Source organism: Taeniopygia guttata, chromosome 5 (assembly GCF_048771995.1).
Source record: "Taeniopygia guttata chromosome 5, bTaeGut7.mat, whole genome shotgun sequence".
NCBI classification, from domain to species: domain Eukaryota; kingdom Metazoa; phylum Chordata; class Aves; order Passeriformes; family Estrildidae; genus Taeniopygia; species Taeniopygia guttata.
Window position 1 is genome coordinate 40,123,949 of NC_133030.1, and position 25,862 is coordinate 40,149,810.

General features: G+C 35.8%; 1 protein-coding gene across 13 annotated transcripts in view; it reads right to left on the bottom strand.

The window, feature by feature from the left end:
- Positions 1–25,862, bottom strand: part of RALGAPA1 (Ral GTPase activating protein catalytic subunit alpha 1) — a 130,603-nt gene that overhangs the window by 39,901 nt on the left and 64,840 nt on the right. For all 13 annotated transcript variants that reach the window (XM_072930215.1, XM_002200519.7, XM_012574144.5 and 10 more), the window contains 8 exons: positions 21,251–21,361; positions 20,227–20,295; positions 18,864–18,998; positions 17,948–18,131; positions 9,921–10,785; positions 8,456–8,527; positions 7,381–7,504; positions 5,556–5,711 (listed from right to left, as the gene is read on the bottom strand). In XM_072930215.1, the coding sequence (XP_072786316.1) occupies positions 5,556–5,711; positions 7,381–7,504; positions 8,456–8,527; positions 9,921–10,785; positions 17,948–18,131; positions 18,864–18,998; positions 20,227–20,295; positions 21,251–21,361 (1,716 nt within the window). The remainder of the gene's footprint in view (positions 1–5,555; positions 5,712–7,380; positions 7,505–8,455; positions 8,528–9,920; positions 10,786–17,947; positions 18,132–18,863; positions 18,999–20,226; positions 20,296–21,250; positions 21,362–25,862) is intronic.

The window sequence follows — 25,862 nt, forward strand, 5'->3', positions numbered from 1 at the left end:
TAATTTAAACACAAGTATTCTAACACTCTAAATGCAGATCACACTGCCCTAGAGAGTTCATTATCTAAGCGTAAGATATGGACAAATGCAAAGAAGGTGTTTCACAAATGTAAAAAGGTGTTAAAGATTAGAAAAATGTTGTTTATATCAGCATTCTTCAACAATGAAAGTGTCAAGACCAGAGAAAGGAAGGTTCAGCAATCAAAACAACAGTTTATGACATAGAGAGTAAATTTTAAGTGTGTGTATGGAAAGGCTATGTTGGAAGAAACATTAGGTGGGAAAAAGAACAGTCGTAAGCACAGAATGAATGCAAGAATCCAGAAAGTGGACCAAATTAAAGATGATTTCAGGCTATTGGGCACAAGTAACAGGCACAATGGTCATGTTATCTGTGGTGATCCGGGAAGGTGGCAATGAGAAAGAGATTAAGAGCTCTGTTTTAGCCATTTTAAACCTGAGCTGTCGGGAAGACAGCCCTGAGGAGATAAAAGAGACAAACAGATTTTTTTAAGCCTTGCTTTGAAACTCTACTCCATTAGAACAAATATATAAAATTGAATGACTGTTAGGTTACCTGAAATTTCAAATTTAACTCAAAATACTTTAAAATATTCTTACTCTATAACCATCATCATGTGTCAGCTCTCCTAATACATTTATGTTAACTGAATACAAAAGAAACGTGAAATAAATATAACCAGGAGGGATGATCAAATCTAATTTTGATACATTAGTGTCATATGCTGTACATGTTACAATAGCAGCCAGACTTTAAACTAAGCTGCAGGCTATACTGAAATTTCCAAATGGCAGATTGTTCTAAGTGATACCAAGTATAATTGAAGTAATAAACGATAGTAAAAGCAAAGCACACTGTCAGGAAGAATTTAAGTATTTACTTTTTAAAATTAAATGAGTTAGGTTTGGAAAGGCAAGACAAGTGAAATAATGCAGGGCTCAATTTACTGAAAATTCCTTTTATTTATCTGTTACATTAACCCTTGAACTCTTGCCAAAATTACTGTAATTTCTAATACCCACTTACCTAAAGGAGGCAGAAAAAAGCTATTATATTTTCTTCTGATAGAACAGCTAGCCTCAACTTTTTTCTTCTTCAAAAATGGAAGTGTTTATTACAAAAAGAACAAAAGGAGCAGAGATGTATAAAAGAATGGCTTTATGCAGCTACTTTTGTCCTTTTAATGTTAACAGCACTACTGTCTACAGTGCATGTACCTTCTAAGTGAATATTTCACAAAACTTTGTTTCAATAACTATGGTGTATTTGAGGGTTTTGTTTGTTTGGTTTGGGTTTTTAACAATATGTGTTTCTAATTATAACTCAAAAAAATACTGCACTAATAGTTCACATCTATAAACTTTCAAGTTCCCAATACATGTTAGCAACACAATAAAAAAAACTGTAAGTACTGGGAGCTGTGGTTAGGATCATGTCATGCACAACTTAGAATTGTGTAATATACCAAAAGCTCAAGATTAATTAGTATTCTAATCACTAACAACATTACTACTTTTTTTTTTTTTTAATATACTGTATGTATAAAATGCTCACCTACAATGCCTTCATCCTTTAGGAAGTTTCTCCTAAGGAATGAGGAACTAGACAGGTGATAGCTCATTTATTTGCCTCTACAACCTTTCTCATTCTGTGTACTGAGTCTTCATATGGTTTAGTTCTCATATGCTCTGCAAGCTTGTTCTTGTAATGTTAGTGTAAATATCTTTTACTCTAACTTTTAATTGTAACAAAACCAGAATGGATTACATTATCAGCATTAAACCTTTAATTTTGTGTTTGCAAATTAAATAGTTGTTTTACATACTTATTTCAATCTTAAGTTCCATTACAGAATCAGAAGTTTTTCCTTGATTCTTGAATTCATGTCTTTTTTTGCTCTTGTTCATATCTTCAGAAACAAATGCTTCAGAGGTAACAAAACACTTAAAAGTTTAATTTACTACTCTCTAAGACTGATGGAAAATCGGTTTTAAAATAGCTTAGCCCCTGAAACAGCAGAATCTTGATTTTACAGTGGCTCAACTGGCAGGAAGAAGTTTTGTTTTAATTTAATTTAATTTCCATTTATAAGATGAACCTATCATGTACCTCTAGGCACATCTACAATATAAAAACCAGCAGCCATTTGAAGCCAACTACTGCAAGTTTGCTTGTTTTTCTCCCATTGAATAAAACAGACAAAAGATCCCATGAAAGCCCTGTAGAGAAGCTCAAATTCCAAATTTCTCTGAAGGTCACCAACAGTACCTGCACTCAGAGCAATTAGAACTGTTAGCACTCACATGGCTACACACACAGTGTGTATGAGCTGATTTCATAAAACACAACCCTTTTGCTGATATGTTCAGTCCAAGCAGCATGAGTATTTGCAGAAATAGGAAATGAATTAACCCTGTTTTCCTGCTCATGTCTCCTGATAGCACTTGCTGATTTATCCCAAGATGTAAACTTCAGCTGATGTTTCTTTCAGGTTTAGGATGAATTTCTTAACATCTCTCTTTGCTGCTGGGTCCTTGATATCTAATACTTCTTCCCATGAAGTCTTTACTTGCTGAGTAGGAGCACTAAAAGTCTCACCAACTCTATGTCCTTTACTTAACATATTATCATTAAACATATACAAAACGAACAGCTTTTAAACATTATTAGATTTGATTGGAAAGGGCCAAAAACTGTTAGGGAAGGGGGGAGAAACAGAGAGAGGCTCACAAGCCTCTGTTCTTGGGAAAATATGCTGAAAAAGAACAAAAACAGCACACTGAGAAAGAAAAGAAACCCACAAAGAAATAGTTTGATTTAACAGTCAACCAGTAGCTGAGCCACAAATATAATCTCAATCTACTGATACACTCTACATATCCATACAGACCTCAAATATGCCATATCACTGATGAGTGCGACTGTTGGCAAAGCAGGAGAGAAACAGGCCTGGGGCAAGCTGGAATTGTGAAGAAGCCCAGCTGACACAATTTTCACAAGCTGAGTCACAGGAAGCCTGGACCAGCACTGAAGCTTTCCTGACAAGAACAGCTGTAAGTAGATGCAGAGTGCTCTGTGGTGGTGTATCCTACCTACCCCCTTGGATTTAGAAATCCTCGTTAGGCCTTGGCCTTGACAAACAGCACATGGGCTAAGCTCCTCTTTAGTGCATCAGAAACACTGTCTGGTCCCAGGAGCTTGTGCAATCTAATGAGCTCCTGTTTTTTAATGAACAACCTTGGAAACTTGTTTTTCTTGCATGAATAACAGTCTAAGTGGAACTGGTAATCCAACTTGTAATCAAACTTTCAAAGAAAGTTACCAACTAAAATTGTGGACAGAATGGAAAATTACTATGACTAAATTAAACTCTCTTGCACCCCTATAAACAGTGGCTGGAAGTGAGACCCTTTGAGCTCACCTGGCTGCAGCCAGTAATCTCCCTCTGAGCAGAACACACCTCAGAGGCAGCAAACTCTCAAGTCTGCTGTACTTAGAAGATAGCTGCCAAATGCCAACCTTGGAGTCTGGGCTGATAATCCTGCTGCTCACGGATCAACCCCTTTCACTTGTTGACAAGATGCAAAGGCATCTGACATGAATAGTTCACTGAACTAAAGGAGAATTTTTTACAGGTATATACCTTGTACATAGTCCTTTAGATCTGTGTGCATGCAAGTGTAAATGTGCTATAGCAACTGTACTATAAATGTTGCTCTCAGATTAAGTACTTTAGATTTTTAAATTCTATAGAACCTTCTGTTAAATTGTTTAAATTAAGCTATCAATGTTAAGCACTGTTAAGTTTACATGCTGGAAAAAGCTTTAAGCCTAAACTGTCATTCAAGTCTGGGGCCAAGTTTAGCACTCTGAACCTCGTGACTCATTGGGAGGATATTCCTCATTGCTATTCATCCTTACCCTTTCCCATCCTCACCCTGTTTTCATCCCCTGCCTCTACATACACAGTATTTGGTTGATTTTAGATTGATTGATTTATTTTACATTTTAGTCTGACTTTGTGTGCTTTAAGCATGCAGTGGGCAGTAGACTGAACCTTGCCAATGACCTGGGCCACACTTTTATTTGAATATTACACTTGCTTTTGCCAATGCCTTGGCTGGTCATTCTTTGAGCTACCTAAAACACTCATTCATAACATGCTCCTGGAAACAGATCTGAGATCTTGCCTCTGTGTTCAGCTGAAGTCCACAGCATTTTCAAATTATTCACTATTAATTATTTTTTACTGTAACCCATCTTTCCCCTTTTCAACACTTTGTAATTATCTAATTCAAATAGATTATAAACAAACATTGTAAGGTTAATTACAAGCTGTGTTTTATAAAACCAGATTTTTGTTTAAAAAATAAAGAAGCCAGTCAATTTAAACAGAACCCCCCCATCCCACATTGTTCTATATTAAAACAGTAGCAACAATCTAATTTTAAAATGAGTTATTTTTGCTATTAATCACTGCTATAAATCATTTAACAACCTTAGTATTACCCTGACTCTACTTCAGGAAATAAATAACAGAAAGGATGCAGCATAATAGGAACACAAGCAAAAGCATTTTTAATTAAAAAACCTCGCCAAACCAACCTGAGATGGAACAGTGAGAAGTTAGAATTCATAGTCAGTCTATAATAAGAACAATAATATTTTTTTCTTCCAAGTTGAACACACAAAAAAAAGAAGTCATTAATAATTGAAGCTTGCCAGAGGCATGACTATTTCTCTCTTTACTAACTGTCTACCATTTAATTTAATTACAAGTATTAAAGTCCATGCTGAGGTCAACCAGCTTCAGTTCCTGCAATATTACACTTCAACCAGTGCTCATTAACGTGTCTAGTGAATGGATTAGCACATCTGAAGATATATGTATGCAGGATGGGGGGACAGTCTGAGGATAGCTAATTGTTCATTTATTGTAGGACACATGTTTGAGACTGCAACTTATTATCACTAATGTGGAATTTATTAAATTCTAAAGAAAAAAATACCAATACAGAACACCTTTTTTTTTTTCTTAATGCAGCTAGAAGAGATCATATCACTGTTGAGAAGCTGTGCCTCCTCCAGGACAATACACCTTACATACAATAAACATCGTCTTCATATTTTAAACTTTTTTTTAAGGAAAAATGATATTAATAACCTGCACTTGACCCTTAAATGAATAAAAAGTCATCTCAGAAAGCACTCACCACGTACTTCTTAATTGGCATCTAAGGTTTCAAAAGTACTAAGATATCATTCAGATGTAATACTTTTCCTTCTATACGAACCATTACTTCCCTGCACTTTTCATATGTTCTTGCCAACGATTCCAGTGATGGTAAAAATCACCAGTATGGTAAAATTACAAATTGGCAGAGAATATACCAACTTAGCAGGTAAAGATATTATGATATTTTATGGTGTTTTTTGGTTGTGTTGGATTTTTTTAAAAGTTACTGGATTTTCTTTGACTCTAATTTCTCTTGATTCATTACCAAGAGAACACTGCTTATTTAGAGACACCTACCTTTTTTGTTAAAGAGTCATCTGAATCAGAAGGCATTCTTGTTGACACATGGAACATTACTTCCACTGTTGAGGTAGCAAAATATGGAGTGGTCAATCCAGTGCTTTTGTTTTTTTGCAGTCCTCCCATAAAGCCACAATGGTTTGTGAGATTTACCTGGAAATGAAGACCAGTAAACTTTACAATAAAAAATTATCAGGTCATAAATACACTCTTTATACTTTAAAATGCACTTTCAACTGAACTTTAAAAGTGAAGATCCTTTTCCCAACAGTATAGTTACACTTTGATTCTAAAAGAGTTCAGACTTGCTGACTAGACTAGACTGGAAATCAACTACAGTGCACTAGCATTCTATATTCCATGGCCACCACAGAACCTACTGGAAAGATGAGGTCAGAAGAAAGGAAAGATTGTGTAAATAATATTTACTGCATTGTTCCCTGATCATTTGACTGTAGTCACTTACATGTGCTTTCTTATTTTTTTTTAATTCTCTGATACTACATCAACCTTGACCTGAGCTCTGTAAAAAACTCTGTGTAACATGGACTTTATTACCTTCCAAATATTTTTTTGAGAATTTTTCATTCTGTGAATATTAAAAAAAAAATCACAGGAAATCAACTGATAATTTGTAAATAAGATTTTAAGTCTTAGATCAATGGGAAATAGTCCGACACTGAAATAAGGAAACATGTTAAATGCGATGTTTCACCTTTAAAGTAGTGACTACAAGTTGTTTTTCAGATGTGAATACATTTTATCTCTGCCTGCATGGGACATATTTGTTTTCTTGATACTAAAGGACGCAGAATTTAGTGTTAAAATGTTAGGGAATATGAATCTCATTAGGGAATATTAATCCAAACTAGCAACTCTTTAAACTAGCTAATATTGCCTTAAGAGAATTAAACCACTAAAGAAGGATATTTTATGGTACTAGTGTTGTTTTTTTTTCCTCCTGATTGTGGGAAATAAACATCTCTGCTGATGAAAGACAGCAGACTTGTAGCTGTTTTCCTCTGTTCCTGTGGGAAAGTCAGAGTCATTATCCACACAGTTAATCTGGTAGTGTCCTTTTATACCTAAGGAGTAAAGAAACACCAAAAATAAATAGGACGGACACACATGTGGACACTCCTGATGAGCACAAGTTGCAAGAGGAGCAAAAAACCTTCAGCTTCATATACAGCCAACCAGGACCAAAAGCTATTCTTGTATTCTGTGCAACAGTGCCAAATTGAACTTTGCAGTGGTAATTAACACTGTATATCTGAGAGAAAGATGGAAAAAAGGAAATCCTTATGACAGTATTGATCAAGTGACTAAAGAGCTGCAGGTCCACATAGATGATGGAGTAGATCACAGTATTTCTGACTGCTGAAAGAGAAATAGAGCGGAGTGTGTGAACTGATACATGCCTGCAGTGGAAGGCAGGAAGAAGAGAGTATACAAGAAGCTGCTTGTCTGTACTTTTTGAAGTTCCAAAATTGAACAAAGCTCAGACTTCAATGTAGAACACTCTACAAGCTTACAGAAAAATCAAGATGTCTCCTAATATGTCCATGAAAGCCAATACAGGACTGCACATTAAAGAATTATCTTAGCCTGCACAGACTTTCTTCAGTTGTTGAGAGCTTGAATTCAAATGGTTAGTAATGTTAATGAAACTAAAACAGGAATTCTTCTCCAAATCCCGTTTTTAAACCGGTGTATTTCAGTACTTGTGAGAAATGCTGAAGAGCCAAAGACTTGTAATATATGAAGGTATTGGTAATTGTCTTTGCAAAAAAATCCTAGGATAAGAACATTTAATAAATACCTCCCAGCCAAGACCAGCTACAAAATCCTCATAGGCTTGACTTCCCCCAGTATTCGTAAGAATGGAGTGTTTATCTTCCTGTCCCTCAGCAACATAAAACACTGCAATCTTGTGTGTCTCTCGGCTGTAAAACAGAATGGTCATTGCATGACAGTGCCTTAAGCAATATGAAATGAAAATATGCAAACAATACAAACAGAGTATGGCTTCTAAAGCATAAAAAATGTATAGTGGAATTACAGAACAATTATATGGCTTCTTTTTGGATAGCCCATATATTTTCATGCCCTCATTCTGTCCTTTCTAGAGTCATCTTCCCTAGAGCCTGAAGTTTTGCTATACATGAGCAGCATTTACCCCTTTCATCACTTCTAAGATGCAGGATGGTGCTGCCTGTACCAGTTACTGATGGAATAGGTGGGCTTTTGACATTGGCAAAACCTGTAATGTGGGCATTATCCACACTGCACTGCCCATTAACAACAGTACCTTCTGAACACTGTGAAAATGCAGCTTGTCCAACTGAATGAAGAATCTTTATACATTTTTTAAAGATCATAATAACTTAAATGTCTTCTGTTGACAGGTTATTGTAAGACATTGGAACAAATGGAGATGGTTTCTCACACTTCTAAAACTTCCACTGGGTTTTGTTTCAACTTCTACAAAAAAGAGTCCATTTTCAATTCTGGGCTACAATTCTAACTAGAAGTCTGTATTTTCAAATACTGGACCATTTGAAACAGCTAAACAATCAACCAAAACTTAAAATGTGAAGGCTTTGATATATCAAAGTTTTAAAAGAATTAAATGTTATGCATTCACAAATGCTTATAATTATAAGGTGTTTTGAAATTTTTTTATTTCACGGTATTTTATGTGCAGAATTTGACCCTACAAATAAAACTAATGCAACTTCAGTATAACAGAAAAAACTACTCTACAATGCAAAATACATTAATAATTTAAAAAACTATTAAAAAAGTCAGCTCAACTCTCACATCTATGCAATTAGAGCAATTTGAGTAAAAGCACACTTAAAACATGTAAGTAGGCAGTCATTAAAAGAATTTACCATTGTCTTGAGTCCAAATTTCTGAGTTCTCGAAGTAACTTCTCATTTTTCTTCAGGAGATGAAAGCTCCTTCTAAATAGAGAAATTTGTAACTCTTTTATTACCTCTTAACAGATGGATACAGAACAGTACAACAACGGTACAACAACATACCCAGGTCCACTCAGGAACAGTCAACCAATGCTTTTGCCTTTTCAACAGTCCTTTCTTAACATATAAAAATTAAGATATCTTAAAAAAATATACAAGCAATTTTTCTTACTCCAGCAAATCTTCTACATTCATTACAGCCCTAACTAAACCTTTATTTCATTCCACTTTCTTTTGTCAACCCATTGGATCTGACTGGGATCCATTTCTTCTCTACAGAAGAACAATAAAATATATATGTTTACTGACAAAAGACACTCCCATTAGTCTACTGTTTTAAGGAGTGGGTGCATTCAACACAGAACTTTTGTTACTCTGAACTGCAGAGCAGAACTCAGCTCAGTAATCACACAGCCAGCTGTAACAATTTAAACAAAAAACGAAACCAATATGTTAGAGAAAGAAAGGCAGTTTTTATGTCTTTTCAACTGTGCTTAAGATGTTTCCCACAAAACACTGTGGAATTAAGAGCAGTCCTGTTCAAAACCAGACTGCCTTAAGGAATTAAAGACCCAAATAAGAAAGGCTGTAACAGCAACGTTTTGTCTGATTCCAGTGATACCTCAGTGACACAGATTATTTTTGTTTTACCAAATATCCACTTCCCTTCATAGCAGGAAACTATATAAATGATTCCAATATGGAATTTGAAAGCAGCAGCAGAAGAAGATTTCAGAAAGACCCATAAATTCTAGGATGCTAATATTTGTACATACCCCCATGTATATGCAGACGTGCACTTAACCACACAAACATAAAAATAATAATGTTAAGAGGCATTACTTCTGTAATTGAACATGGTTCTCTCCTGTTCTAAACAATATTCAAACAGTTCTCAAGCACAGCCAATGTTGAAATAACTCGTAGAGGACACATCTTTCTCATTAGCTAATACACATGCAAGGCTTTGAGGCTGCATGCAAGCATGATTTTAGCAGACAAAGCAGCAAGACACTGTCCAGTGACACAATAGCTGAGAATGTGACACTTTCTGAGTATTATTCTGACATTGAAACGTAATGATTTTTGCAGCAACATACATGGAAAGCAAAGAAAATACATGATTCCTTCAATTTGCCTTCCAACACTTTCTAAGGAAGGACTATGAATCACAATAAATGCAACAGATTCCTTCTTTCTGTCTCTCTAAAGGACAGGCTGAAAAGCAGAATAAAGCTGCCATTTAGGCCTTAGATGCACATTCCCTTTCTTTTGTTATCTGGCCTGGAATATTTTTGGTTTAAGAAACTCTATTATCAAGGTAAGAACAGCACAGTTACTTAAAAAAAAGTTCTTAAAATATGAGTAGTTTTACCTTTTATCCCATGAATTCATTCCTAGTATACTGAGAAGTAACCTACAGTAGTAAAATGCTGACTGTGGCTTTTGTGAGGTTGGCTCATCCTGCTCCATAGCCCTCATATTTACATCATTGAAATGCTTTTCAACAAACTCTCTCTCTTCTGTATGCTGTTTCAGAATTGCATTGATGACATCATTCTCCTGCTTTTCTGAGATGCAGACTGGTTGAGGAGCAGGGATGTTGAGTGAAACACCAGTTCTCTGTAAGCATTCAGGGCTTGTAACACCTAAATACTGCAGCAGCTCATCAAGAGCATCTTCTTCATCCCTAATTGTATCCCATGTTGGTACAGTGTCTCTAAATTTCCTTTTAACTTGGAGTGTGATTCCATCTCTTGCAGATACATCCTCCACATGCTCAAAAGATGAAAGAGCATCTTCTGGTTTATCTTGCTGAGATAATGAAAGTGCAAAAGATGCTTGTTGTGAAGATCCACATAAAGATGATGGTCCATACAAAATGGCTGAATCCCACGAGTATTTGCCAGACAGATCACGCACTATAATTCTAACATTTGAATTAGCTGATGCAAGTCCAGCAGACAGTCCTCCCCCAGGCATATCGTCTTCTGCTTGGATTTGTATGCAAGACACCAGGGAAGTATTGTTTAACACAAAGAATTGAAGATTTGGGTTCTCAAAAAGTTCAGGAGAAAGCTCAGGACTTTCACTGTATGGATTGTCATTGTTTTCACACACTTGACTGGTCAGCATAGCAGGACCTCCGCTCATAGGATAGTGGCCTAAGTGGTTGACTAGATGTGTTATCACAGTACGAGCAGCAACAGAAATTAATCCTTGCTGCATGTGAGTTTTCACTGCAAGAGAAAGAGCACAGGTTTTAAAAGAAGAGTTCAGAAAAAACCACTGAGATTTATGTGTTTCTTTTGGTCTCTTCCTGAGAGAATGAGCACGGCAAGCTGAGGATACATGCAACCCAGTAACGGAAAAAATATGTATGTTGATGACCATTGCCCTTGTATATAAACAGCATGAAAAATTCTAAAACAGTTAAAAAAGCAGCTCCATTATTTTACAGCCATGTCTATGTCTACAGATTATACTTCCTTTGCCATAGCTTTGTTATCAGCACTGTTCTTCTAAAATACACAATTTCTTATCTAGTAAAAATAAATCTTGAATTGCTGTTGAAGTCGAGATCATAACTGTGTTACAAGATGTCCATTCCAACTGCAGTGTATTTTTATATTTATACACATCATTACACAGAGAAATACAAAGGAAGATAGATGCACAAAAGGTCTAATCCATCCTAATTTCCCTGGGGAGCATATAGATGTAGGTTAGCTTAAGAATAGCACTGGATAATTTGAAAGTACAAAATCAAAGACAAAGCTGTCTGTGTTGAACAGATCTAACATTATCAAAGTTTTCAAAATGAAATCTCATGCCACAACTACATGTTAAGTAGTTTCAGGTTAGAAAACCTTGGAAGGGAGAAAAAAAAAGTTAATTGTGCCCATCTTATGTGAAATTAATTCTGTGAGACGCACTGGTATTTCAATATGGTTTTTGCCACCTCCTTCTTTACTGCATACCTTCCACTTGCATATTATGTCATTTAAATTCACAAAAAGTATTTTTTATGTTTATTTCACACCCTGCTAACACAGTACTATATTGTTATTTAATTATTCTTAATAAGTCCACAGTACACGAAGTACATGGGCTGGGTAAAGTGACTCTCTCAGGCAGACAGCTGTCAATTGGTTCAGGGGACCCACTGAAGAACCCATACACGAAAATATTACACTGCAGAATAAGACTGGCAGAAGAGGGAACAAGACCAAAATGGCAAAGTACTTGTTTTCTGTATCCTGTCTCTTGTAACTGGGCATGGATGCCCTGAATTTGGGATTTAAAAAGAGAAGGTTAAACAGCTGTACTTCTCAGGCTTACATCATGTATTTTAAAGTACATTAAACAGTGAAAACTGCTGCAAACGCTTCATCTCTTCTTTCTCACCAAAATCCATCAAACCAGAATGTTCTGAATGATGTTACTTTTTCATTCAGTATTTATTGAGAATATGTAACCTCTTGGGCATAAAAGTAAAGTATAATTAATTCATCTCCCTTTATGTTGGATATTCATAAGCTGCAAACCCTAATGTTTAATAAACAAATTTCTCAGTTTCAGATGTCTTAATTGGTTTAACTGGAAAAATAAAAGCAAATTTGTGATGCGTACTGACTGCCATTATAGATCTTCAGTTTCTGAAGATGGATGCATTTAGCAGCTGTGAAAAAAAACAGGTAGTGCGTATTTGCCTTTTTTTTTTTCCCCAAAAAGATTTGGGTACAGCATGTAAGAGATGCTTGGGATTCTGGCAGGTCTCTTCCTTTAGGAAGCACTACATCTGAACTGCAAATAGGGAAACATTTCATCCAGTTAATAGCTGGCAAAATCAACATAACATTTACACAATTCTAAAAGTCATATCTACGCAAGTATTTTAATAAATTAATGCCCTGATAATTAATACTAGCAAATTAGAGATTTATATTTATGATCTATAGCTTCTTGAGGTTTAAAATTTACAAATACAAAAACATTCAGTGATGCTGAATTACATGTCCAGATACTGCCAGCATGCAAGGAAATTAAGTTATAGTGCCATCTGCTGAAACAGAAGAAGAAACTGGAAGCAGATTTTATACAATACAAAGAGAAAATAAGCTGGGTGCTTGAAGAACCATGTATCAGCACATTACTGACTAGCACCTAGACAATGCAGAGGGTGGCTCATCTTTATCAGGATATTTATACCAAGTATTTAGCACTTGTCACTGCAGAGGTAAATAAGGTAATACTTTTCTCAGGTTCCCAGGAGCAGAGACACAGAAGCTTTCCAGATACCTGAAGTCCCATTCTATAAAGGTTAAATGCCCCCTATTAAATTCTGCTGAGAAACCAGGGGACATAAGGACCTTCTAGCATATGTTACTACTATTACTGTTGTGTGGCAAACTCTAAAGATCTCAAACTGACCACAGCTGTTTTGTGACTCTGTATGTGAATTTACTCCCTTAGGAGCCTAAGGGACATATGGAAAAGAGAGGTGACACAGTGATACAAAGAGGGGAACAATTAATTTAAATTTGGAAGATCTATTCTCAGTCCTAATACAGCCTTGCCCTGAAAACTCTGCATTTGAATTAAAATCATAAATCTGTCATTGTTCTTTTATAAAATTTGAACACTACATCTGAGTCTTCTCTCAGAATGCAGTGTTGTTGATCGAAAAATGACACAGAAAAATTAGAAGTATCAAGAGAAGTATACTGAAAAGTAGACTGTAAGATGCAACCTGTTGTGTTGAAATAAATAAAGTAATCTTGGAACCTTTTTGCCACACAGAAAAACAGATTTTGATGATGGTTTCCCCAGGAATAAATAAGGAAAAAACCCAAGCCATTCTAAAATGATGAAAATTTTAAATTAATTTTGCAACTTAATTTATTCCTAGATGTACATCTCCTCAATCAGGTATAACTGAACATTCAATATATTAAAACCTTAAAATTAGTATCTAAACCATGCTCTTTTTGTTTCTGGAGGCCAAATGAAAATAAGTAATAAGGCAAGCCATGACAGCTTTAACACAAATTCTACAAATTAAGTCATATCTTTACACATTAAGGCAGTCCAGCTCACTGATTTGTGGACCTGTCTTCCTGAGAGAATACGTTGCTGCTTTCTATACAATGGTACTGCCTCTGGCTTGGGCAACGTAATTTAAATATGTACATGATCATTGGGTAATTTACAAGAAGCATGTTATACTATTTATTTTTCTCAGTCCTGAAATTACCTCTTTTGTGGAAAGGCTGAAGGTCCATCACTACTAATTTGTATCTGTAGCATGAATTAAGGATTCCAGAGTTTCCTTAAGATGTGCTGCTAACTTTTTAATTCAACTTTGGCTGAACAGTTTTAAACAACTATAATTATGTAGTAGAAGTAAAAAGTAATGACTGAAGGGAGGATTTAATTCTCCTTATCCTTTTAGCTGTCTAAAGAATGATTACCTGTACAGACTGATTAATCTCAAATCTCAATGGGATGAATCACTCTCTAAAAACACTTTTTCTTTCATTATGTTTAGAGGAAGCCTAAGAGTGCTCCTCTTAGCTTAGTTTCCTGCATTTTACCTTGGTTTAAGCAAGTCTCATTCCTTCCTAATTTTAAACTTCAGCTATACAGACATGCAGTAAAGGATTACCCATCTCTAGATTATTCCCCACAAAACACAAACTGTGTTAATCTAGATGCACTCTGTACTAAGAATTTTTAAATGTGCACATTTTGTGTCCTTTCAGTAAAATGGCAAACAGCAAAGCCTTATATGAAAAATATTTTATATTTCTACTTTTTAAACAAAAGCTAAGACTACACATCAGGCAGGGAAGATTTTTTCATTAGAAATTGAAAAATATTAGAAAAAAAAATCAATCTATGCAAAAGAGTTTTAAATATGTTTGGAGAAATATATAATGGGGTAAAAATCAATCAAATCAATAACTGATAGACCACTGTACATGTAAGGTTACTAGAACCTTCCAATCACAACTACCTCCAACAGATCTGTGATCTATGAAGAACAGCTTTCAAAATGTTTTTGTCTATAATAGCAAAAAAAAAATTTCTCTGTCATATATGTTTATGGTCCTGAAATGAAACAGAAAAGTTCAGAAGTACGTTAGCAGGTTGTGGCACTATGCAGTCCAGTTTGGCTTAGGAACATCTAAGCTGGCTAGTTAGGTGCAGTTCATTAGAACAGTGGGTTTGTGTGGCATGGTTTTGGTAGCATGGGGGTTACAGGGGTGGCTTCTCTGAAAAGCTGCTAGAAGTTTCCCCTGTGTCGGATGAAGACAACGTCAGCAGCTCCAAGTTGGACCTGCTGCTCACCAAGAACTGTAGTTTGTGGGAAGGACTTGTGTTGTAGAAGTCTCCTGTGTGAGGGCCCCCATGCTGGAGCAGGGGAAGAGCATGAGGAGTACTTCCCCTGTGGAGGAAGGGGCAGCAGAGACAATGTGTGGTGAATTGACTGCAGTCCCGCAATCCCCACCCCCCTGCACCACTAGGGGAAAGGAGGAGATAGAGATTTACAGCGAAGTCAAGGCCAGGAAGAAGGGAGGGGTAGGGGTATGATGTTTTGAAGACTTGGTCTTATTTCTTATTATCCTATCCTGATTTGCTTGGTAATAAATTCAATTAATTTCCCTAAGCCAAATCTATTTTGCCCATGACAGTGATTGGCGAGCAATCTCTTCCTGTCTTTATCTCAACTCATATTTTCTCTCCCCTGCATAGATGAGGAGGAGAATAATGGAGCAGCACTGGTGGGCAGCTGGCATCTAGCCAGGGTCAAACCACCACTGTCACCATTTGTATGTCTCTACTGTAGCTAGAGCAGGTTGTTGCCAACACTAACGAGAGGAACAGTTCACCAACAGCCTTCACACAGACAAGCCTGGGGATTCTTTAGATGTATGAAAGCATCACAGACCTGCTGCCTGCACGTTCTGATGTTGCAATGAAATCTTCCTACTGATCTCCTTACTGAGAGCTGCTAAAAGTTCATTCTGGTTTAAATGTAACAGTTTAATATACTTAATACCTAATTTTAAAGTTATTCTTTGTATATCTCATACTAAAATCTACCACTTTACCAGCTACAGAAAGCAGAAAAAAGACAATTTTACAGATAATCCTAAGTTAAGAGCTTCCTTGTGAGTGACAGAACTTGTAAAGTTACTGAAAAAGACAAGCCAATAATCATCTTCTCTCTCGACATACACCTGTTCCCAGAGGATTTAAGAAATCTTTGTTCTGCTGTTTATTGCATGGCTTGCTCCACACATCTCGGTAGATCCTATCTCCACTACACAGCTGTGTCCCTCTAAGTCCTGTATCTTCTTGGTCTCATACCACATTATGCTGTGGCTAAGTATCCACAAAACTTGTGATGGATCTGACCTCAAACAATGGAGACATAACAGGGTAAATCAATCACATCCATTAAGGCATCCTGTCTTAAGAATTCTGTCATTTTAGCACTTTCAGCTTTGTTTGTGACCTAAGGAGTCTCACAATTCCTACCCTGTTTTTGTAGAACTTCCCTGAATTCTCTGTAACTTCTGCCCTGCTCATTTCCATTTCTTCAAAAAGATACTTTGACAGCCCTTTCACTCTACTAAAAGATGCTGACCCATTGGCATACTGTTCTGCTGCCAGCTTGTACTAATTGACCCTCTGTCTTGACAGAGACCCAGACTGGTTGTTATCCACTAGTTTTACTCCTCTCACTCCTCCAACAATGCCAGGGAGAACAGATGCTGTGCTACCGGTTAAGCACTGCCAATTTTATTTTCTGCCTGGCAATGGGGACTAGAAGTGCCAAGGTTGCAGAACCAGGGTTGCATTATAGTGCGGTAGTCTGCCAATTAAATTTCACAGTCTAGCTTACAATTCCAGAGCCCTGAAACTTAATTTATCTGGAGAGATAAAAGGAACATCTAAAATTACTTTTATTAAGAAATTTAACAAGAAATCATAAAAGAAAAGATCACGGTTGGAAATGCAAAATGAAGATATTGATGCTAAGGCTTTGTGCAACTGTATTCATTTAAAGAGAAATCTATTCAGGGTTGTCTTTTCAGATTGTCAGATTAAAAAAGCCACACAGCATTTGCTTCTAACCCATAATTACAGATTATTACAGAATACAAAAGATGCCAGGCATAAAAAGCTACTACAATTCACTACACTGTAATAGAACATGCAGTGGAAGTAAATTTTGGCAAATGCTTTAAATATTAGCTTTACATAATATGTATAGGTGAGACTGTAATTAGGACAGAATGAATCCTTCGAAGCCTCTTTCATTCTGACCCTGCAGATGATTACTTTTTGCTAATAAGGCCACAGCCATTTGACGAAAAGCCAACTATAGTACCTTGCTTCATTCTTCAGTAAATTTAATAATTACAGCTTCTCCTGCCAGTAGTTCTCAGATCAGACTTGTTCAATCCAATACTGAGCTTATTAGGGGACAGCTCTATGTTTAGAATTCTTTGGCCAAAAAAGTACTTGAGGATGATGAAGCATGCCTTAGACAAGGGCACAATGATTAGCCATTTTCTCTACATAAAAAACAGCACGTAGTCACTACAGACCACAAAATCACCTGCTGTTAGCACACAGCTGCTACAAAGAACTGCTGCATTTATCTGGTTCTTAATACCTTAAAAAAGCCTAAATGGAACAACTTAATACAGAGGCAGAATAGCACTACACAGAGTTGCTCGTACCTTAATCTTATATTTTTCAATTCTTCCCTATGTAGCCATTTGATATTTACTAGATACACTGCATAATACATGATAGTTCTCTGTAGCTTAGATTCTTGATTCTTTATTTTTGAGTTAAGAAGAAAACGTTAATTCCCATGTCTCCTAAGGTTCTAATCAGATAAGGGAAAATTTCTCTCTTTTTAAACAAATCTGTTGTTTTAAGCAGTGTAGAAAGAGATCAACAACAAATTATGATAAGCTAAAAAAAATTAATGGAAAGCATTCAATACTACAATGTCAAACAGGAACAAAAATCCAAAATTCTCCTAGAATAAGGAGCAAAATAAGGAAAATTTCAAATTAATTTACTGAAAGTAAAATGAAAAGCAACATTTATCCATGTTGCACTACTTAACACTTCTGCTGATACACAGAGTACAGAAGAATCCATATCATATCGATCTTGGTGTTGTTCAGACCATACTTATTTCAGTTAATCAAATGGTAATTGCTCAAAATTATATTTGCTCATTCCATACTAATGGTTCTTACCTAGTGCCTACATATAGCTGAAAACCTGTGCTGTAGGCCAACACTTCAACACTGAAAACCTAGACAAAATTTTTTTTGAAAGAAAATATATTTAGGCAATTAGACAAACCTTCAGTAACTGGCTGAAGTTTAGAAGACCTCTCTGAGTCTGGAGAATGCAGTGGTTCTGGTTCCTTTAAGCTCTCTAAATGCATAAAAGGATCATAATCCATACATGCCAGATCAGAAAGGCTTAGAGGAAAATATTTTGGGTTGCTAAAACACTGAGACCCATAGACACATCCATGCAGAACCTAGAAGAAAAGCAGAATTTCATTACAATAACTACAGAAATTTATACTTTATAGTTTTATAAGAAATTAAGTTTATTTTTATTTGCCTTTTAAGAATATATTTCTTAAAAGGCAGGCATGACAAAATGTTGGAAAATTTTAGATGCTTAATGTTTACAGAAACAAACTCTGGTCTGCAAAGAAAATTATTACCACCCAAGTGGAATTTAACAATAATGAAAGAAAACTTACAAAAACTCATTAAGCTACCTTTATTTTTAGATCTCCTATCTTCGTTAATTACATATGCTAGGTCTAAGCTGCTAGAGGTTTTAATCCCCTTCCCTTGCAAAAAGGATAAAAACCCCTTTCTCCTGTGTTCCTAAAGACAGTAATTGTAACTTAGTGCTTTTTGCTTTGCTCATTAATAAATGAAATTGCTTGCTATATAAAATTACATCCTTTTCTATTAAATGTTTAGTTAGTCTTCTACAATACAAGCATCTGCAATCTATATGACATACAAAAAAAAAAGGCTTGGTTAACCATCCAAAATGTAAAACAAAATCTACTATTCCAAATACACCAAAGATGAAGCTGTTGCAGTGAAACATGCAAGAACTGAGCCAGCAATCTATATTTCAGAAGTAGAATGGAGGTCAGCTTACAGAAAACTTTTGCTTTCATTTCCATGGAAACTGACACTACCTCAATACATAGAAATTTTTAATAAGTGAGCAAAGAAACATGTACCTTATATATACAATTAAGAATGGATCTTTCAGTCTTATCATTTTCTGCTCCTGTAGTATGAAGAGGCTGCAGCAAAGTCTTCAATGGCAAGGCCATTATCCAATCCAATAAGCACAGAAGTAAAGAAACCACCAACTGGAAAAAAACTTTCCATTACAAATCAATTAAGCCAGCACCTGCTACTTCATATTTATCCCTTTACTTTATTTCTCTGTTTTGCCTTCTTTTTTCATTTCAGTAATGGCAGGTCCCACTTGTTAACCACTGTAGCTTCAAAACTTAATGGTGTCAGTAGAAACTTTGGCTACTGAGGTATTTAACAAAGGCCATACATTCAACAGTTTCTCATCAGGGTAAGACTGTGAGCAGATACTATACTTAAGAGGATACCCACAGTTTCAAAATTGATTTGCAGGGTGTTGTTTTTAAAATGACAGATAACACAGGTCCATCTTAAGGCTGATGCACCATTCTGCACATAAATTTCACTGTAAAGTGAATCAAGGATTACACAAAATGAACGAATTCACCTGTATTTAGTGCTTTATAAATAACACAGAATATACTTTACAACATATCATTAATGTTATGCAGCACTAGGTATCATCTGAAAGAAATCTAACTGCTTTCTGTATTGTAGGTTACTCAGCAAAATAATCAAATCCCTCTTGGGATGTTTGAAAGACTCTAGAACAGAATTAGATTAAGACGCAGATCCACACCAAATCATCAATAACTTAGAGAGCAAATAAATGTTTTTGATTTTTAAAACTCAGCTGTGGAAGAGAAGACAATTCAGATAAATATCTGCAAGATTCTCTAAAATATTTCTCAAGGTAAATAGAAGTCTTTAAAAAAATCCATTTACCTAATATACTCATTTCACATAACACATTCCAAGTTTGTCCCTCAAAAGTATAATAAACCTAATGATGAAGGGCACTGAGTCTTTTTATTTTTAACCAATTTTTCAGAAACCCATTAGGACTACATTTTTCAAAATGGATAAGATGTTTTTTTATTTGAAATTTCATGTACAACAACTGACAGTAGCTCATGGGGAAATTTGGTCAATTATGGAAAGAATCCTCAAGGGAAAAGTGGGTAGCTTGGCCTATGAGCGTAGACTACAACTGCCCCTGACTTCTTGCAGAGACAGAAGATGAAACAGAGCTCTGAAGACCAAAATGAACAACAGATGAACTCCAGCTCCTTGTGGGAATGGTATCCCAGAGTGATGGAGCTGTCAGCAACAACTGCACCGAAGTGCCCAAATTTGAAAGACTTAATAAGCCCCACAGCAAAGCTAATTCAGAAGAGACACACCTTGAAGCAGAAAATACTAGAAATGAAAAATACTTACCCTCTTGTCCTGCTCATAAGAGGAAGCTTCTGTACTGGGTAACAGATGTGTAATAGTTGCTATCAGAATCTGGGGAAATATACCATATTTCTTTTAAAATAGAACCTAAATATTTAAGTTTAAAATAATTTTTTAAGCAGGTAAATCTAACATGATAATAGATTCACAGTTAAATTCTATTACAATGATTTTGAGACAAGTTACAGTATTCCTTGACAATTTTTTTTTAATAAAAACATCTCTAATTGAGTTTTGCAGAATACATTGAAGGAATATGTTCTGTTTGACTGATGTAGGTGCATTAAGGACAATGAAATTACACAGCTACCTCAAATATTCAGGCATAAAAAGAACATGACTCAACACACTTGTAGGACACAGGAAGAAATCTGGTGCTGGTTTGTATATGGTGCTATCTGAGTTACATTATTTCTGAGAACAACTAGAATTTGTATACACCCTGTCTCTATTTGATGAAAAATATGCCTCCAGAGGAGCACAGAAATGCTTGCTGTATCTCTTAAGAAGCTTTCACATGAAAAGAACCTGGGAGCCCTCTGTATTTTCTCTACGGCTCAGACTCACAAAGGCCATAGTCTACCTCCTTGTTATGGGAAGCATATTCAAAATATTATTTTTGCTTTATACTGGAAGTCTTACATGGATATGCAAAACACAGTTGCAGATCCATATTTTAAGCAATCATTTTCTTCCTGAACTTAAATAAACATGCTTGAAGATATAGAATATTAATAAAAAATTATACTTTACTGACAACATTCTCATGATGCTTTTTCTCTGAGAAAAAGCAGGCATGATATAAACACATTACATGTCAATACTTGAGTCAGGAAGTTAAGTGTGCTGCAATTCCCTGCTACTAGTGTTAATTAAGATTATGTTTATACTAATTCAATGTTTTGCAAAACATAATTGTCAATATTCAGGTGTTTAATTTTAGGGTAATACATTGTAGTGTTTCATTTTAAATAACTGAAAATTTAAATTTAAAAAAATTACTTACTTGAATAATTCTTAAAGGTGAATCAGCTTGATATAGTTGAAGTCTATGTACATAATGTATCAGCATATTCAGCATACTGCAGGCAACCTGGGCTACTGTTTTATTTGGAAACTGGAAAAGAGAACACAGCACAGTAACAATGACAATATTATTTCATGTAAGAGTACATTAGGTAGTAGGGTGGTCACAAATTTCACTCGTAGTTTTATACATATAGTTCCTTAAGTATCTATTTACCAGAGAAACAGAATTAATTTTTAAAAAGCTCAAAAGGACCTACTTTATATTCATAAACAAATGTTAGCAGCTAACACCAAAGTTTTGGGACAGATATCCAGTGAGTTGCACACTAGGAAGGGGAGAACTGTCTCCTAACTAACTTCAGACTGGTTACAATTATCATGAAGCCAGAAATAATTAATTAATTTCTTGTTATCTTGATGATTATTAATATTAATGAAATAATGCAAAGCCCCCCAAGAATCCAATTCTGAATTCAGTAGTCTTTGCTGAGAATCAAGGCAGCTGAAGAGCCACATGCCCAAAACACATCCTGTAGTACTAAACATGAGCTGAACAGTTCTGCTATCTACCAGCAACTTCTATGCCCAGCGCATGTTGGAATGGAAATGAATTCACCTTGGCTTCTGTGCTTAACTCTGCTTTTCCTTTAAAGGCAGGAGAATGTTGCTGCTCTGCAGCCTGCCTTCCACATATTCTGTGCTGGTCAAACCAGAAAGGAACACATTTGTACAACTAATTCTCAGTCTTAGGAGGGAATGCACACCCTGTTCTACACTCCTAAGTGGAAAAACAGAATTCAAAAGAAAGGGATACGTTTCCCTAAATTACTGATGCACAAGACATGTAATTGAGTTTTTTTACCTTCACTGCACTTGCTTTAAAACATTAAGATGTGCAGCAAATGACAAGGACAAAGTTAATATTACAAGTGAAATCCTGCATTATTAAGAACATATTTTATTTGTTTCAATCTCACTATATTCAGCAGCGAAGCTGTGACAGGTATGTGCTGTAAAATGGCTCTCTACTTCTGAATTCAGAAAACAGCAATTATGCTGTAAAAATGCATAGATGTACTTTCTGGGCTTCATAGGCTTTTTTCTTACTCAGACCACTTCTATTAACCCTTCAGGGAGAGATACATCTCACAAAACTTAAAAAACTCAAACCTTTAAGAAAGCTGAAATGCCTGGGCAAAGAAGACTGAGTAGAAAATAAAGATTTTAGAATAAAAGTTTTGAATGGCAAAAATTTTTGAATGGCAAAAACTTAAACTGAAAACACGCTGGGAGAAGACTGTTCTGCGTCAGTGCTTCTTTATCTGCTTATCAAAGCAGAGCTATCAATTTTTACATTTAAAGTCTTGCAAAGCAATGGTACAAGCATAAGGAAAAGTCTGGAGTACAAAGCTTTAATTACCATTTTTTATTTGTGGTATCTATGTAAGCAAAAGGAAAGATTTTGAATGGCTCTTGCAAGTCATCCAGGGAGATGGAAACCTGAGTACACAATGGGTAGTTAATTTTTGTTCTGACTTTCCCTATTTCTCAGTGGATGCAGTTCCCTGTTATTGTTGACTTTTAGCTCAAAACAGTAAACATCTCACATCTCCAAATCTTCACAAACTATATGACAAGACTATCATTACTTTTATATCCCTCATGAGACAGACTCTTTCCGTGCTGTGAAAGTACTCTGTAAGAGCACAGTAAGCAGGGTATAGATTCTAATGCTTGAGCTTGAGTGGTAACCAAAATAAAAAACCAACCAAACAAAAACCCCCCAAAAAACCAAACCAAAAAAAACCAACAAAAACACAACAACAAAATAAAAACACAAAAAAAGAAAAAGCAAACTGAAAGCATGACAATTTGATTACAGAACTTGAGATCAAATCCAGATTGCTCAAAACATCCTAACAAGCTTGCAGGAAAACCCCAAAATCACTGGAGATTAAAAATGGGGCACACAAACTGGGGTAGCCTAATACAGAGCATCCTGACCACTGAAAGTAAGAAAAAAATACCTGAGAAAAAGACCTGGAGACTTTTCAGCGTCACTGAATAATTGGCCATTCACTGCTTAAAAACAGAAATAACTTCTTTCTTAAATTTTTAAGGGTTCTTTTTCTAAAGAGGCTCTAAAATGAAGATTAATGAATAATTTTTTATTATTACTGGCTGGTTTACACAAATCAGTTAACCTCTTTTTTTCTCTGGTTGAAGAGACTTTTTTTTTTTATTTAATAAAGGAACAAAAGTAAGCAGAGACATAAATTTCACATAAAGGACAAAGTGTATAAAGTAAGGAATATAAATACATTTAAAATCTAACCTTGCACACAATTTTTTTTTATTCAATGGAAAAGCATCAGGGAGGAAGTTTTGATCAAGAATATGGGGGTTGGCTGAAACAGATCAAATCCTTCATGTGCTTCAGAAAGCTGTCCTAGCATGGTCAATATATCACATTTCAAAAGAATGCTGTCGCTAGGGTAGAGTTAATTTCCTCTCAGCAGCTCTTGCAGTGCTGTGTTTTGGATTTGGAATAAGAATGGTGTTAATAACACACTAATGTTTTGTTTTTTGCTAAGTTCTGTTTATCAGAAGTCAAGGATTTCTTTTTGTTTCTCTTGTCTCATGCTGCGCCTGTGAGAAGGTGAGCAAAAGAAACTGGGTGGGAACCTGGCTGGGATGGGTGACCCAAACTGACCAAAGGGATACTCCACACCATAGGACATCATGCCCAGTACATAAACTGGGGGAGTTATCTGGAAAGGGGGTCAGTCTGGCTTGGGAAGAGGGTATCAGTCAGTGGGTGGCGAGAAAATGTATTGTGCATCACTTGGGTTTTCTTTCCTTTCTCTTATCATTACTACATTTACCATTATTATGCTGTTTTACTTTGCTTTTGATTATTAAACTGTTGTCATCTCAACATACAAGTTTTGCCTTGATTCTCTTTGCCATTTCACTAAAGTGAGTAGGAAGAAAGGAGACTGAGTGAGTGGCTGCATGGTGCTTAACTTCCAGCTGGGTTTAAACTACAACACACACTCAGGCACCTTTGAACAGACAGTGGGTTCTGGAAGGACACTCTCCTGGACTCATGTAGCCTCACTGACTATGCGCCAGGTAATGAAACAATTCACCCCTTTCAAGTCAGTCATTTGGTTCTGACTTCTTTTACAAGAACCTTCAGAGGGGGCATGGAAACACCTGTATGATGCCATAAACATTACACCTGCCATTCTTTGTCTCTGGAAAATGTCCTGTGTTATAAAGCATAAGAATTCACCACTTTTATATTTAGTAGCATAAATTGTGGACATAATTTTTGAGAACTCACTTGATGGGGGGGGGGGAAAAAGATGCCAGTGAACCGGCACTTTTCCTGCTTCCCAGCTCTCAGGGGTTTTCTTGGAAAGGTAGTCTTACTATAAGGTTAATTTTTGTAAGGGTCCATTCTTTCTGGATGTTAAATGAGGAATTTAAGCTTGTCCATTCTTGAAAATAACCTATTGTTTAGCACTCATTCAACTAAATCTGTACAACACAATTTTGTGATGTATCTGCAGCATTTTTGAGAGAAGCAGAATAAAATCACAGGTCTGGATGACTGGTTAGGATCCTTTGTGCTCAAGCTCCAGCAGAGGTTAATGCAGACAGAGCAGTATTGCCACACAGCTGGGAGAAGCACTAGCTATACCCAAAGCAAGCTGCTGAACTGCAGCTCTGAATATGCTTCTGGTATTTCAAAAATAAGCATGTAATTGCTTAAAAAAAACATTTCTATTCAATGTCATTTGTTCAATTGAACTTATCAGTAACTCGGACTAGGCCTATAGTTCCCTACCCATTCATTTCTCCTGAAAATAAGAAAATAATCCATTCTGGGAGTTCAAACCTCTGACTACTTGGTAGCCAGGAGATTGCTAAGGTAACAAATTAGAGCTAATTTATTTCTCCCATGACAAATTAATGAACTTTTCATATCGTTATTAAACTCAATTGTGAATGTATACCATTGCTCAGAACTGGAAAAGAAGACAATGTGCACTGGATGGCTTTGCCAAAAGCAAAGTAGAAATATAGAGATCTTTGTTTTCTCATTCAAATAGTAATTTATGCTTAATATACATGAGATACAAATAATTGGTTTAATAAATACGTCAGAGAAAAAGAACATAAATCAGTTTGAATTTCAGGATTAAAATTCTTAAAATTGAAGCAGCAAGACAAAAACATCATTTGCCTTATACCAAACTTGCACAGGAACTTGATAAAATGTAAAAGTTAAGCATTATTAAAAACCAAGGACAAAACCTTGGAAGAGGGTATTAGTGGAGCTGCAAAGAATGAATGTGATTTTGCAAAACAGGAAATCGCAATTTAGAGTCTAATACTAAAAGCCCTGCAGCTACCTTATACAAAGACTCAAATTCTGCTTCAGGGGATGTGAGCAGCTGATCTGCTAAGATATTTTTTAGATTCCCATTGCTCAAAAGAAAATAATAATCCCCAACATCCAACAGAAGTCATATGTAACAGGTGTACACTCTAAGTTTTACTAATCTGTATATACAGAA